Consider the following 16,183-nt stretch of genomic DNA (forward strand, 5'->3'; position numbering starts at 1 on the left):
TGCATCCCAGAGTGCTGGGCTCTTGGGCACTCAGGCTTCTGTGCCCTGGCTGGTTTGGCCTTTGTCCTGGGTGCTGAAGGTTGACTGGGTGGCAGTGTCAGAGCTGCTCTGGAGTTTGCTCGGGGAGCTCTGTAGGCTGGGCTGGGGGAAGTCACCAGCGGTGTGCCTCTGTAGGGGAGACAGTCACCCGGCTGCTGTGCGGCTCTGAGCCCTGTGGAGTGGCCAGCATGTGGCCATGTCTGCCTAGAGAAGTTATCATTCCACGTGGTTCGGTGTAGTATCTACAGAGGAGTTGGTTCAGAGAGCATGCTGGGTGTGTCTTGCGCACGGGCGCCCTCCTCTGACGCTCTGGCTGGTGGGTCAGTTGGAGAGTGAGCGCTGTAGAAAAACAGTGCCAGGGAAGAAGCATGTGGCTGGAGGGTGTTCTCCCCTACGAAGGGGAGACTTCCCTTCTACTCTGGTCCATTCAAAACCTTTTGGTCCCTGGAGTTCATCAAAAGCAGGCTCTCCATCCCACTGTCCCTTTCAGGAAAAAAAAAAAAAAGGCAAGGAGCTAGCCATGCAGGGGCTGTGGCTCTCCTCCGACAGCTCACTCGTTGCCCCTGTAGTAAGTACTGTTCCTGCTGACACCCAGGACACGCCCGTGTGGACCGTCTCGGGGCCGTAGCTTTGAAGGGGCCTTGGCCCTCCTGCTGTGGCTGGGAGAGGGGAGGTGGGGGGTCGATGATTTATTTCCAGAGCACATTTCCCGTGCGCCATAACGGAGGGCAGGGGCGGGCCTGGCCTGTTCCCAGGGCGGGGACGCAGCTTGTCCTTACTAGGCTCTTGCTCAACTGGACACGGTCGCTGTCTGAAGGCTTGGCGAAGGAGAGGCCCATTTCTGGAGCAAGTCCTTTTGCAGAGGACAAAGTGTTTGAGGCATCAGCACCTTCTCTACTTGACTTGCAAGAAAGTGTATTTTGTTTTTTTGGACAGTCCTGTTGACATTTCTGTTGGGTATTAAAGGGGAAGCTGCATGCTACACTGCACTGAGCAGTTTATATTTATTGAGGAGGTTTTGGTGCCTGATTCCACACTGGGGGGTGGTATCCTGGTGCGTGTTATCACCTGTGCTGAATCCCATTGCTCTGCTCTCGCTGGGTGGGCGGCGCTCAGTGCCACGTGCCTGGCACCAGCATCTGAGAGCACGCTGTGGCGTCGCACACTAGCATGGGAAGAAGGTGTAGGGTTTCTTACTCACTAGTATATTCCAGAAAGCTGCATTTTGTTTTTTTTTAAGTCACGGAAGTGGGTTCATCTTTCTGTGCTGCTAAAAGTATATCAATTGAGGACATACATTTTTCTTCAAGTTTAATTGTAGAAAGTTTACTTGTCAGAACTTTAGTCACATTTCTCTACACACAGCAGCTGTATTTTGTTGGCAGTATTGTTAACAGAGCTCATTAGCCCAAGAGGGTAAAATACTCAATACTTTACATACGTTATTTCTTATTTACTGTAGCTTATGGCCAGTGTTAATTTGTGTTACTTAAGCAGTTTCTTCACTAACTTTTTATCATAGGTTTGACTCCCGGTGTGTTCTGTAGTTGACACTGTGCTTCTTTCCTCTAGCGGCACTCAAACGCAGCACAGTCACTTTGTGAGATTGTCCGCCTGAGCAGAGACCAGATGCTACAGGTCCAGAGCAGTGCAGAGCCAGACCCCCTGCTTGCCACTCTAGAGAAGTATGTTTGCGTCTCTGTTCTGGTTGCCTTTTCTCGTTGGTGCCCTGTGATACGTTACCCTTGTCACTCTTTGGTAAGTGTTCCTCATGTGGGGATTGGGTCCCTGGAAAGTACCTGTGGGCGGGCGAGCAGGCAGGAGAACCTGCTCATCCGATCTCAGCCCCTCATGATGCCCTTTGGAGACCTACAGGGTAAGAATGTGTTAATAAGGAAGAGCCATCTCTGTGTAGGGTTCTGAGATGGGACAGTCCCGGCCTCCACGGTCTTTGAGGGAAGAGAGTTAAGTGCAAACACATTTGATCAGAAGCTCTTCCTAGGATTCACTCTGCCTTGGCAGCTGATCAGGGGTCGCCTGAGCAGACCTGACACGAAGGGCTATGCACCCGTGTGTTTGTCTCTTTAGGGTTGTGCATCCGTGTGTTTGCTTCTTTGTGTTGCTTTTGCCCTTGTTTCTAAGGGATTCGCGGTGAACAGACAGCTTGTGTTTCGGTGGAAGACCACTTAGGGGTGGTGTTCGACTGTGAAGCCTGTGAGTGGCCAGCCCACCCTACTGGTGTGTCTAGAGCCACACGTTCTCAGGGAGAGTATTTGCCGTCAAGCATTGTGCGTGCATTCAACCCGACTCCATAAAACTAACGGTGGTTTTAATACAAACAAGGCCTCTCCCCACTTTGGATGAACGACTGGGAAAGACGGTGAATAGTTAGCACTGTTACATGTGACTGGCAGTTTAGCTTCAGTTTACTGCTGCTGCTGTTCTTTTTAGTGACTTTGTTGGAACTTTTTTAAGTCTTCTATGTATGGAGGCTCATTTCCATCTTTTGGCTGGGAAGGCCCTTTTCACTAGTTCTCTCGAGTAGCAAAACTTAAGAGCTTGTCAGCTTCTGAGTAAAATGTCACCTTAGCTGCCCCGTGTTAGTTATCCTTGTAATTGTGACTTATGTACTCCATACAGTACTAGTAATTATGAGGTTGAACCATGTGAAACTGCCATTCGAGTAGGTTAAAAAAGGTGGGCTGTCAGTAATCTCATACGGTACATGATTGCATTGTCTAATAAAAATACAATAAAAGTCACATGTAATTAAAGTTTTTCTCGTAGCCATATTAAAGTAAAATATAGGTGAAATTAATTTTTATATATTCTAGAATAGCTACATATATATTTATAATTTATACAAAAATATATAAGTATATATTATTATATTATTTATAGATACAAAATATTTCAACATGTGTTTATTTAAAATTATTAATGAGATATTCTACATTCACTTCTGTGAACAAAGTTTGGGAAGTCCAGCGTGTACTTTACACTCAGGTCAGTTCAGACTGGTTACCTTCTGAGTGTTCCGTGGCCACAGGTGGTGCTCGGTACCTCTCTCTGGGGTGAGGCTGCTGTTTGAAGAATATATGGGTTTACTGTAAAAAGAAAAGCAGCCAGTTTTTCAGAGCTCAATTCCAAGTTTAGTATTTATTCTGTAGGCTGCTGTGTGTTGAGTGACTTTTACGGTACTGTTGAGAGGTCTTATAAGCAGTTGGAGTGCTGGCTGGGAGTACTGGAAGACTGCTTCCTGCGAGAGGATCCTCTGAAGTTAGGTTAGATGCCAGTTTGGTTTGCTTCCCCCAGAGAGGAAGAGTTTATTCCCTGCTTGCCATCCTCACCTGGCGGAGGAGCTGGTGCTGGTGTCCGTTGAGCCCACTGTACTGTGGGGAGACTGATGTGTGTGTCAGGCGAGCGGCAGAGCAGCCAGCTGTCGGTCACAGTGCAAGGGAGATTCCGCTTCTTAATCCGCATGGGTGCTAACAATTACTGAGAGCCTGGGAAGCAGGTTTCCTGAGAACATGTGTACACATCCACCAGACGGGCTACCTGGTGTTTTACCATGGTTGTGGCCTGTCACATGCACAGGAGAGTGTCCTCGGAGAGCTTGTGGAGAATACTTCATGTGCAGAGTTCAGTCAGATCCATTTCACTTCTGCCAAGTTATTTGGATTTATTTACCAAGTTTTAATTTTAGGGCAAAATGCAGCAATCGGTACGCTGTTGTACCTGTTTTAGATCTTGGTTAATTAAGTTAATAAGAATTATATACATTCTTATATAGTACTTGTATTACTGTGACCTTTTCTTCTGAAGTTGTTAGTCTTAAATAACATTACAGTTAGCGCTTGACTGTTGATTTGTTTCCCTAGGCAAGAAATTATAGAGCAGCTTCTATCAAATATTTTCCACACGGAGAAAAATGAATCGGCCATAGTCAGTGCAATCCAGATATTGTTGACTTTACTTGAGACACGGCGACCAACGTAAGTTTTCCTTCTGTTTCATGAAATGAGTCATTTGGTTTTCCTTTTAGAGTTTTTAAAAACTAAGAATTAAGTTAGTGGTTTATTTTTACAGTATCATGCCCTTGAATTTCATTTGTTGAATATTTTTCTACTGTATAAATAGTTTTATATGAATGCAGTACATAGATGTAGTTGAAAAATATGCTTTAGTGAACACTATTGGCAACATTTGGATTCTTGTTATTTGAGTTTTTGTAGTCATTACCAAAATACTACTATAATAAATCAAACCCATGCAGAACGGCTCACATTCAGGAGAAGCTTATTTCTTGTTTGTGAAAATTGAAAATAGCTCTTCCTGGTTGGTGTGCAGTTCTCCTCCAAGTGGCGATTCAGGGCTCTTCTGTCCTCTCTGCACTAACTTGAGGCTTCACACGTGAGGTACTGCAGTTCATTAGGCTGTTTAAAAATGGATGGACAGGTGGCTTGAGGCCTTAAGGAAAATTTTGTGGTGTGTTTAAGAAAGAGAAAGATAGTCTGTTTTTCCTATTTGTGTGCCTCTGGACAAGTCATTTAATATTTGTCATATTCTTTACAGTTTTATACCTAAAGCTGATTTACTTATTAATTGTCAGAATTTTCCAAATTGTTTCCTGGAGAATGAGAATTTGAAGAGGTGTGCATATATTCGTGTTCCAGGAGCCTGTGGGTTAGAGATTAGAATTTGTATTTTCCTCTTCACCATTGGGTCCATCCTGTACAGCAGAGGCGTGAAGCGAAGGCGCAGCCAGGTGTGCTGTCAGCGCAGGAGAATTCCGCGGTCCAGGGCTTTGGGATTTATTTTTAACGGTGTCATTTGGTTTCTAGCAAAACAGTAAACACAGCCTTATCAGTCCCTGCTTCCCAAAGTCTCCATCTCTATTCCTGTCTTTTTCATCTCTGGTTACTGATCATGGGATGTCAATGTGGCAGCAGTGCTTCAAGTGTATTGTAATTTGGGGATTGTATCTGCAGTTCTGACTTATCCTGTGTCTTCCCTGTTAAATCCTATTTTAAATAATGTAACCAGTAACTTAAGGGTATTAATCAGGTGGTACAGGAATGTTATCTTGCTACTCCTGGTGTAAGGCAGTTGCATCATCTCTTAAAATGCTTTAAAAGCACATGAGCTGGTGCTTTGATATTTATGTTGATGACTTCGGCTTGAGAACAGAAATGATACAACAATAAAAGAAGTGACAGAAGAAATTTCTGATCAGAAGGAACTTACCCCCAGACCACAGAGGTTGACCAGATACTGAGCAGGATTAACTTTAAAGAGGGGCGGACAAGGGTGGTGGGTGGCTAAGATGTTAGCCTTATCCTTAGGAGATTTCTGAGTCCCTAGGATAAAGGGTAAGTCTTAAAACTATTTGGACAAGAAAAAATGGGTTAACTGCAAAGCAGATCAGATTGCCAGACATCTCATTTGTAAAGTTGCATAAACACCAAAAGACAGAGGGCAGGATTGTGACCCTGAAATATTTTGATTGCTGTGTGAGGCCATGAGGCATTTTCAGTCATGTGAGACCTCAGTGTTCCATCTCTTCCTTGGGTCAGTTACTTGAAGATGAACTTTATCAAAGTCAAACAGAAAAGTAAGGTAGAATAAAGAACTTAAGATAAAGAAATATATTGGTGAAAGTAATGATAAATGTAACAGGGATGTGAAAATTCATGTGACTATTAGGAATGAATTGAATAAGTCAAATGTTGAAAAAACAGTAAATTCCAGATTATTTTAATAAAACTCAAGAAATATGGAGAGAAGGGGTAAGTTATTGCACAGCGTAACTCTTATCTTCTACTGAGGAACTGAGGTATTTTCATATAGTTCCATTTTTCAGCTTAAAAGGTGATGGTTCCGATGTGTTTTCTAATAAACATAGAGTGGTAGTAGGTTACTTAATGCCGGAAGTGCCCGGGTGCAGGGAGAGCAAGGGTGCCCTGAGAACTGTGGACATGGGACTTTGCGTTCACTTGTTAGCCCTGCTCAGGACATGTTGGCTGCCGGCTGTTAAGCCACTGGGGAAAGGGCCGCAAACCCTGTGACCCTGAAGACACAGGTGGGGGCTTACAGGTGGCACTAGTGGTAAAGAGCCTGCTTGCCACTGCAGAAGACCTAAGAAACGTGGGCTGATCCCTGGGTGGGGAAGGTTCCTTGGAGGAGGGCACGCACACCCACTCCGGTATTCTTGCTGGAGAATCCCATGGACAGAGGAGCTTGGCGGGCTACAGTCTATGGGCCCACAAAGAGTCGGACATGACTGAAGCGACTTAGCATGCATGAGGACCATTGGCAGTGGGGGGAAGGGACCAGGAAAGAACCTCTATCCCGCAGGACAAGCAGGGACACATTCAGGACCCAGGCTGTTAGAGAGCCCCTGTCCCTAAAGTAAGGGTGGGGTTACCGAGATGGCCCATCCCTGAGGCCCAGGGGCATTTCTGGTGCCTGAGGCTGAGCCAGAACAACAGAGCCATTCCTCCCACACCTCTCCCGGCCCAGGCCACCACACTGGAGTGGGTATAGCCGGGTGCTGATGGAGGGGAGGCTGCGGCCTGGGGCAGGGAGACCGTCAGCACCAGCATGGGAGCGAGCTTGAAGGAGGAACTTCAGCTGAGGGCAGAGCAGATGTTGACTGGCGGTCCAGCCGTGACTATAAATACATAGTAACTTGAGACAAGTTTGAGTCTTGGTGCACTGAGAAAAAACAGTCACAGCAACAGCAGAGCCCGAACCTAGCTCCGCTGCTGACTGTAAATTGATCCCCAAACTTCACACTAAAGACTTAGGGGAAGAGAGGTGTGTCCGCTACAGACAAGTACTAGTTACATCAGTTTCTGTTGTCTTACACAGCATGTCCACGTTGCAACCAAAAAATTGTGAGATGAAGAAGCCAAATTAAAAGAAGCTGACACTCTCTCAAGAGAAAAAGCAGTCAATAGAACTAGAGTCAAAAGTGTTGGAACTATCTGGTAGGGAATTTAAAAAAAAACTGTGATTGATATGTTAAAGACTTCTGGGAAGAGTGAGCAGCAATATGGGAACAGATGGAGAATTTTAGCAGAGCTATGGAAGATCATCTGGAAATGCTAGAAATGAAAAATCAAATGAAAAATATCTTTGGGCTCATTTGTGAACTCCGACATAGTTGAGGAAAGAATCAGCATAGGACGTTAGAAATTACCTACAGTGAAATACGGAGAGTTAGACCCAGGCGACAATTGCTTTCTGAGGCACAGAAGCCATGATGTACCACCAGAAGCAGGGGCACCGTGTGCCCAGGTCTTGGTTTCTAACCCCGCCCTCCAGTAAAGGAATCAGGGCTCTGGAGGAATGGCTCGTTCTACCACTGGGGTAAGACATACGTGCGATGAGTGTGGAGCATCGGGTAGTGTAGAGACTAAGGACGTGTTCCACAAGGAAGACCCACAGGGATTTCCCTGGAGGTCCAATGGTTAAGACTCCGTGCTTCCAATACGGGGGACACAAGTTTGATCCCTGGAACCAAGAACCCATGTGCAAGAAGACCAAAAAAAAAGAGCAAGGAAAAAAAGAGGGTGTGTGAGCAGGACAGAGGAGGCAGCTGAAAGAGCACCCATGGCCAAAGCTGGGACGGCCAGTGCTCGCACGGTAGAATAGAGCAGCGTTGTGTTATAGCACAGAGTGGCTGCGTAAGATAGCTTAGCTGTGATCCATACTGACACAGATAAACGGTGGAACGGATAACGGGCAAGAAGAGACAGCTCTCCCATGTGGCAGAATTCCAAGGAGTTCATAATTCCATCTCCAGGAGGAAGAGCAAAACGCTCCACTCTTGTAGCTGACACCTCAGACTTCCTTCTAGAAAGTACACTGTGGAAGGACAGCTACAACCAGCACTTCCTCAGCCAGATACTCCAAGTCAACAGCCATTGTTAAGGTGTATGGATGGTGTGTAATGAAAATGGCATTTTACTCGTGTGGTCTTCCTCTCAAAAACCCACGATTGTGAAAAAAGTACAAGACCAGGTCCCAGCTGAGGGACACTCTGCAGAGTACCTGGCCGGGAAAGTTCGAGTAACTGTCAGAGCCAAGAGGAGGCGAAGGACAGAGGACCCCTGACAGTAAACACAGTGAGGGGTCCTGGGTGGACTCCAGACAGAGACGCAGCTTGAGGTAAAAACATGGAAACCTGAGTGAGGTGTGGATTTTACGTGTGAGTATTGGTGAATTAATTTTGATAAATGTAAGATAACGATGGGGGAAATTGAGTATCGGTCATATGGGGACTCTAGTACTTTTGCAGTTTTTCTGTAAGTCTAAACTATTGTCAGAAACAGACATAACATTTAGACAGAAATCAGTAAGAAGCACAATGCTAGCAATTCACTGGACCTGACTGACAGCACCAGGTGCTGGCAGGCCCGCAGAACAGCAGGAGCTCTCATTCCTTGCTGGTGGAAACGCAGAATGCTGCAGCCACTTTGAAAGGCAGTCCAGCAATTGCTTACAAAACCAGACACGCTCTTACCATACAGCCCCAGCAGTTAGGTTCCTTGGTATTTATCCAAAGGCGTAGAAAACGTATGTTCACACAAAAACCTACCTGTGGTTGTTGAGCAGCTTTATCCACCCTTGCCACAACTTGGAAGCAGCTAAGATGTCTTCAGTGAGTGGATAAACAGACTAGTTCATCCATACAATGGAATATTTTCAGCCCTAAAAAGAAGGTGCCCTCCAGCCATGAAAAGACATGGAGGAACCTTGAATGCAAGTGAAAAAGAAGGGAAAGAAGTCAATCTGAAAAGGCTACATAACCTTCTGGGAAATGTCTCATTTTACTGTGGAGACAGTAAAAAGATCACAGATGACCAGAGGGTGGTGCTGGGGGCGAAGTGAATAGGTGGAGCTCAGGACCTTTAGGGCCGTGAAGATTCTCCATGTAGTATCTTAGTGCCCCGTACATGCCTTTGTTTGTCCAGACCCGTAAAACGTACAGCGTCTGGTGCGCTCTGTGAAGCGCACTGGGCTCTGGGTGATGGCGATGGGTCAGCGCAGGCTCGTGGGCCACAGTAGATGCTCTGGTAGGGGAGGCTGGGCATTTGTGAGGGCAGGCGGCAGATGGCCAGTCTCTACCTTCCCCTCCGTTCTTTTCTGAACTGAAAACCACTGTATAAAAATAGTTTTTATAAAAATCAGTGTAACTTGTATCAACAAACTAAAGAAGTAAAACTGTGTGACCATTTCATTAAAGCCTTTTATGATAAAACGTCTGCAAATAAGGAATACAGAGGAACTTGGGAACTGAGAAACAGAAAACCCTTGAGCGCTGTCATCCTTAATGGCAGAGGCTGAAATCATAGCCCCTAAAATCGGGGGCCGTGGCGAGAAGACCCCCTCACCAGTTCCTTTCGGCCTCACGCTGTTGGTCGTGGGGCAGGAAGGAAACCTAGGTGTCTGGACTGGGGACTAGGAGGGGCACCATTCAGCCCACTAAGCGTAGCTAAACCAAAAAGGCATAGACAAATAGCCAGTGCTGTGACAGTGAAGCCTCACACGGCCCACCTGGGGTGGGAAGTCACGTGGCCACCTTCAATGACAGACCTTTGTTCTCCAGCACTCTTAGATATTTACCCACGAGAAGTGAAAATTGTATCATGCGAACTTAGAAGTGAGTGTGTGCGCGCTTTACTCGCAGTCGCCCAAAGCTGTGCGCAGGCAAAGTGTCTTCACTTTGGTGGTGAGTGTGAGCGAGCTGCGGTGTGTCTGGGCACTAGGTTCAGCGGAGAGAGGGCGCTGCCTGCCGGCGCCCCAGCAGCCATCACAGCCTGTGCCTTTCTGAGCCTGACTTCCACATTGAACAGACCTCTGCTTGGAATGTCAGCGTGAGTTTTGTTTTGGATTTGGTGGATCTTTACATACATTTGAAAGAACTAAAATGTGAGAAACACTGTGGATACTGACTGTTGGACCTGTGTCAAGGCAGGTAGATAAGTTTATGCTCACTAAGTATTTATTAGATGAACAGCTCAGTTGATAAAAGAATATACCAGCAATGCAGGAGACTGGGGTTCTGTTCCTGGGTTGGGAAGATCCTGTAGAAGGGAATGGCAACCTATTCTAGTATGCTTGCCTGGAAAATCCCATGGACAGAGAAACCTGCCAGGCTACAGACCACAGGGTTGCAAGAGTCAGATACAACTTCGCCTCTGAACCGCCTCCAGTGTTTATCAGACGAACAAGTGAAACTTACGTGAATGAGTAAGGATTTTGAGTATAAGTTTTTGTATGGTATTTTCACATGAGTGAAAAAAGCAGGTCGTAAATGTGGCTTAGAAAGCGACTCGCCACTTGGGGAAGAAATACAGTGTCTATGCTTGTTTTGCATAAAAATATATTCCAGATAAATGAAAAATACTAGAGGAAAAGCATGCAGAAGCTCATAGGATTATGACACTGTAAAGAAGTTTCAAAGTCTGGCTTCCTGGACAGAAACTGCAGTGAAGAATGCTATATCTGGCCACATAAATTATTAAAACCCCTACACAGTAAAAAGCACTATAATCAAAGCAGAAGTCCTTTCCCCTGCCCACGCGCCCTTTCTATAATTGCGTTTCTGAATGCTGTTACGTGTAGCTCTTGGAAATCACTTGCACGTGTGAAATGTTTTCAGATGGCTGTCGTAATGGTCCCCCTCCAGGTGTCAGCTGTGCGGGGCTCTGCCCTCGATGCCAGCGTGGCCCCCAGCAGTCCTGGGGGGGCCGTTCTTTCCGTATCAGGACAAATAGCTGGTGAGCCAAGGGCCAGGATTCGGCGCAGGCCTTGGGAGCTTGGGAGTGAGTTTGCACTGACACACCACTCCCAGGTTTATGTTTTAATCTGAACTGTGCACCCACATTTTTACACCCCTCCCTTCTGTCCCCCAACTTTGAGAATCCCCATGCTTCCTAACAGTGATTTTATGAAAGCAATTTCATAATTGTTTTCCTAAGAGAAATGGTTTATAATAACTATAAGTGAGAGAAAGTGAAGTTGCCTAGTCGTGTCCGACTCTTTGCAACCCCATGGATTGTAGTCTGCCAGGCTCCTCCATCCATGGGATTTCCCAGGCAAGAATACTGGAGTGGGTTGCCATTTCCTTCTCCAGGGGATCTTCACAATCCAGGGATTGAACCCTGGTCTCCTGCATTGTAGGCAGATGCTTTACCGTCTGAGCCACCAGGGAAGCTCCAAGCCACTTATAATGACTATAGATAGAGCTTTATACAGAACATTAATATGCGCCTTTTAAAGAAGAAGCAGGGAGATCCAACCAGTCCATTGTGAAGGAGATCAGCCCTGGGATTTCTTTGGAAGGAATGATGCTAAAGCTGAAACTCCAGTACTTTGGCCACCTCACGCGAAGAGTTGACTCATTGGAAAAGACTCTGACGCTGGGAGGGGTTGGGGGCAGGAGGAGAAGGGGACGACAGAGGATGAGATGGCTGGATGGCATCACTGACTCGATGGACGTGAGTCTGAGTGAACTCCGGGAGTTGGTGATGGACAGGGAGGCCTGGCGTGCTGCAGTTCATGGGGTCGCAAAGAGTCGGACACGACTGAGTGACTGAACTGAACTGAACTGAAAGAAGAAGCGATATTGATGGACTAGTGAGAGAATCCGTAGAACAGATGCAGGCCTATTTATTTTGGCTGCCCTGGGTCTTCAGTGCTGCATGTGGAAGACGGGCTCTAGGGTGCCCAGGTTTGGTAGTTGTGGCCCATGAGCTTAGTTGGCCCACAGCATGTGGGATCTTCCTGGACCAGGGATCGAACCTGTGTCCCCTACTTCGGCAGGCCGATTCTTAACCCCTGGAGCACCAGGGAAATCCCAGGCCTGTTTATCATTAACGTCGTCCAGTGGTAGGCAAGAATGGTATGCACTGTGGTTCAGGGATCTCTGGTTGCTTCCCACATTTTCTGGTTAGAGACATGGTGTTAGTATAGTAGGTGCAAGGAGCTAGAAAGTTCAGAGAAAATGGGAGGAAATGGCATATGATTTCTCCCCTGACAGCATATGTTGGATTTCTGGTCATGTCAGCTGATCCCCATCAAGGTTTTATTATACCCTCTTCCTATCCTTCCAGAAATTTTTATATAATTACATATATTCCACAGTTGTTTTGAATATCCCTGTACTCTGATAGGGGTTTCCCTGGTGGCTCAGTTGGTAAAGAACCTGCCTGCCAATGTGGGGGACACTGATTCGAGCCCTGGGTCAGGAAGATCCCCTGGAGGAGGAAATGACAACCTACTCCAGTACTCTTGCTTGGAAAATCCCACGGATAGAGGAGCCTGTTGGACTATAGTCCATGAGGTTGCAAGAGTCAGGCATGACCATGTGACTCAGCCACTACCATAACTGTTACAGAGCACCTTGAATGGTTTGTTCTGAAATAATAAAATTAACTTACTTTGTTTCAAGATTTGAAGGCCATATAGAGATCTGCCCACCAGGCATGAGTCATTCAGCTTGTTCGGTCAACAAGAGTGTTCTAGAAGCCATTCGAGGAAGACTTGGATCTTTTCACGAGCTCCTGCTTGAGCCCCCCAAGGTAAGGCAGCTCTCTGACGAGTCGTTGAACAGTTCCGTAGTCTGATTTCAGCTGTGAGAAGGTGGGTGAACCTTCTGAGTTAAAGAGCTGGCTGTGGCCCACCCGCCTTGTGCAGAGTATGTTAGAAGTGCCGTTGTTTTCATTGCTTTTGAACTAGTTTTTAAATTGGTTTTTATCTGTATATAGTGTCTAAATTGATGAATGGAATAGAATTAAGCAAATTAAGTAAGATACTTACCTGCTTAGAAAACTCAGCTTTTTGTTCTTTTTTTTCCCTATAAATTCTGTGTATTTACATGCAAGTAAAATAGTTTTCTTCTCATAGCATGTCATTTTCACACCTTTGAGGTACACATTAATCTTCAAGACACTAATCTTGGAAGTCGGGTTGTCTTACTCAGAGTTGGAGCAGTATAACTGCCTGACAGACAGATTGTCATTCAAGAAGTGGTGGGTTGACTGTGACTTGGAGTGTTAGTTTTTCTGTCAGGGGCTAATCCAGAAATGACTGTTTATTCAGGCAGCCACTGAAAACGCAGACAGTGAAGACCTACAGAAGCAGGGTGTCCATGGTCCATAGCGGTGTCTTTGTCATGACTACCCCTTGGATCACTGCAGACTGAGGTTAGGGGACGAGGCTCTCCCTTGTGGTGTCTCTGGGGTGGAAGACAGACCCTTGAGGGTTCTGCCACCCACGCTAGTTCTTAACTTGGGTTTTTCCTTCTGTGTGCATCATCGCACCCGGCGTCTCAGGCTATACACAGTGCACCTCTGTGGCCTCTGTGGAGTGAGTTCCTGGGGACAGAGTGTAGTAGTGTCTCCCTTCTGCTTTAGGTGTTTCCAGTTTGTGGAGGGGAGGCAGAGAATAATTTATGTCCATTGTGCTTGGAGTCTGGTTCAGATTCTAGATTGTCTCGTCATATGACCAGCGAGCAGGCAGTGGTCTGGGGCACAGGCCGGAGTGCTCAGGGCCCGCCGTGGAAAGTGCGCTACTGATGTTGGCCAGTGGCGTCCTTCATGCCAGGCCTGGGGAGAAGGGCAGGAGAGTCAGGGAAGAAGCAGCATTTGTTCAGGAGAAAAGAAGTGAAAGTCGGAGGAGGGGGGCGACCTGAGAGAAGAGGAGGTGTGGCTGGGCGCCCCTGACCCGTGTCTCAGGTGTCACTGTCTCCTTTCTCGGTGGACAGAGAAGCATCTCATGTGAGTTCTCACTCTGGTGCTCTTCTTGGGCCTGATTCCAAAGTAAGACAGTGTTTTGTTTGGACTTCTGTTTCCCTGCTGGGGGCAGTGAGTTCAGCCTCTGACGGGCTTTACTGCACAGTGCAGTGTGTGAGTAGATCTGTGTTCATTAGCATGTACTGCAGAGGGTAGGGGGTGGCTCCCCTTTCCCCTGAGCCTGGAGGAGAGCAGGCGGGGGTGCTGGGAAGCCCTGTTGGACGGGGACATGGAGAAGGATACCCTTTTCACTTTGTTGCGGGTCTCCTGCCAAACTTCTAAAGTTCTGAAATGTTCTGGGTCTATCTTATGTAATTTCAAAGAATACAAACTCCCTTTTATGGATGAAAGCAGGTTTGAGGTTGATCCTGTTTCTAGGTTGTGACCCAGAGGCAGCTACTGAGTCTGCGTTTTTCTCTGGCAGAGGTTGAGGACTGTGTTCCAAAAGCACTTGTCACTTTTCTCAGTTTCTCCGGTTTCTGGTCAGGTTTGGAATATTGCACTTTTTCTTCATGGACTTGACAAGCTTTCTGCTTGTTTAGAATATTGAAGGCAGGGGGGATACTTGATTTCTTACAAAATATGTAGTCTAGGAAAATTACCTGTTTTTTTTCTCTTATATTTATTTCATCATACCTTAAAGATATCAGTAGGAGTTTTGGATTTTCCTGCACGTGTAGAATTTAGGCCAAGTTGTTCGTGGGCTTAGCTTAACTAGTGTCATATCTTAGTACATACTCCTGCACCGTTTGTTTATTGAACTGGTTTTTAATTTTTTTATTTATCTTTGGTTGTGCTGGGTCTTTGTTGCTGCCTGCAGGCATTTCTCTAGCGGTGAGTCGGGGCTGCCCTCTGGTTGCCCCCATGGCATGTGTGATCTTCTTGGACCAGGGATCAAACCTGTGTCCCCTGCATTGGCAGGCGGATTCTTCAGCACTGGGCCGCTAGGGAAGTCCTAAACTGAACCTAATCAGAAAGCTTTTTCTTTCTCAGAAAAGTGTGATGAAGACTACGTGGGGCGTGCTGGACCCCCCTGTGGGGAACACCCGGCTAAGTGTGGTTAGGTTGGTATCCAGCCTCCTCCAGACGAATACCAGCAGCATCAACGGGGACCTCATGGAGCTGAATAGCATTGGGGTCATACTGGTAAGATGTCCCTGGAAGATGTCTTCACTTGCCATTGAGCTTTTATAAATAAGATCGCTGATTGTAGAATCTCATAAACTCACAGTACGTGTCAGTGACTTTTCTTGGTCTGAGCGCAGACAGTCTTGCCCTTGAGGTTATCATCAATTTTGAGTGCTTTTAATTTTTCAGTAGTGATTTATTGTTGCTCTGCGTAGAGATCTGTGCCTGTGTTATAGAGAATTTCCAGGACAGTTAAGACACAGACATTTCCCTCCGAAAGCTCGGTCTCCCGTGGAGGATAGAGTGAGTGTAGTCACTTTGGGGGTTGTGTGAGCCATAGTGGCTGCTGCCTGCAGCACTGTTTTCCCTTCATAATGCTTCTCTTCAGGGGACAGGCTTCTGTTTTTTTTCCACTGAGAGAGAGCTGCAGAGGATATTAAGACTGTCTTATCTGGACTTCCCGCACCCCTGAGGTCCCCGGCTCCGAGGCCTGTGCTTAGGATTCACGGACCTGGCCCGGTTACTTTTTTAAGGTGTGAGCACCTTGACATTGGAGACCGTATTTTGCAACTAGCACTGGACACTGCTCAGGAGTCATCAGTGAACATTTTGTTGAATCAAAATGAAATTCTCATAAATTTCTTTGAAAATCATTGGAAATTTACTAAACTTAATATCTGTATTAGTCACTGTGAAAACAAAAAGGTTTTCTCAAAGAAATTTATTATTGCCTTTATGCATTTATTGTTGGTCTCTATTAGATTCCTTGCAAATTCTGACATGTTGAATGAGCAAATATGTTGTTTAGTCTATGGAGGCATTTTAAACTGCCTTTAAAAATAATGTATTCCTTTTAATTTGTTTTATTGTACCAGGAGCACATCCTTTATTGATTGATTATTTGGTGAATGTATTGAGGTAGTGACTGAAAGATTGAGATGACAGTAAAAGAAAGCATTACTTTTCTTTTTTTTTGTAGGACATGTTCTTCAAATACACATGGAATAACTTTTTACATACACAAGTGGAAATTTGCATTGCACTGATTCTTGCGAGTCCTTTTGAAAACACAGAAAATAGCACAATTACTGATCAAGACTCTGCTGGTGACAACTTGTTATTGAAACATGTAAGCTTACTTGGTGTCTTTTTTTCTGCCACTCCTGGTTAGAGTAGTTTTCTACTTAAGTTATGAAGTGAATTGAAGTCTA

General features: G+C 46.0%; 1 protein-coding gene across 2 annotated transcripts in view; it reads left to right on the forward strand.

The window, feature by feature from the left end:
* PPP6R3 (protein phosphatase 6 regulatory subunit 3) overlaps nucleotides 1-16,183 on the forward strand; it is a 125,252-nt gene that overhangs the window by 66,387 nt on the left and 42,682 nt on the right. For both annotated transcript variants that reach the window (XM_070783088.1, XM_070783089.1), the window contains 5 exons: nucleotides 1,612-1,724; nucleotides 3,921-4,034; nucleotides 12,503-12,632; nucleotides 14,838-14,990; nucleotides 15,952-16,101. In XM_070783088.1, the coding sequence (XP_070639189.1) occupies nucleotides 1,612-1,724; nucleotides 3,921-4,034; nucleotides 12,503-12,632; nucleotides 14,838-14,990; nucleotides 15,952-16,101 (660 nt within the window). The remainder of the gene's footprint in view (nucleotides 1-1,611; nucleotides 1,725-3,920; nucleotides 4,035-12,502; nucleotides 12,633-14,837; nucleotides 14,991-15,951; nucleotides 16,102-16,183) is intronic.

Source organism: Bos indicus, chromosome 29 (assembly GCF_029378745.1).
Source record: "Bos indicus isolate NIAB-ARS_2022 breed Sahiwal x Tharparkar chromosome 29, NIAB-ARS_B.indTharparkar_mat_pri_1.0, whole genome shotgun sequence".
Lineage (NCBI taxonomy): Eukaryota > Metazoa > Chordata > Mammalia > Artiodactyla > Bovidae > Bos > Bos indicus.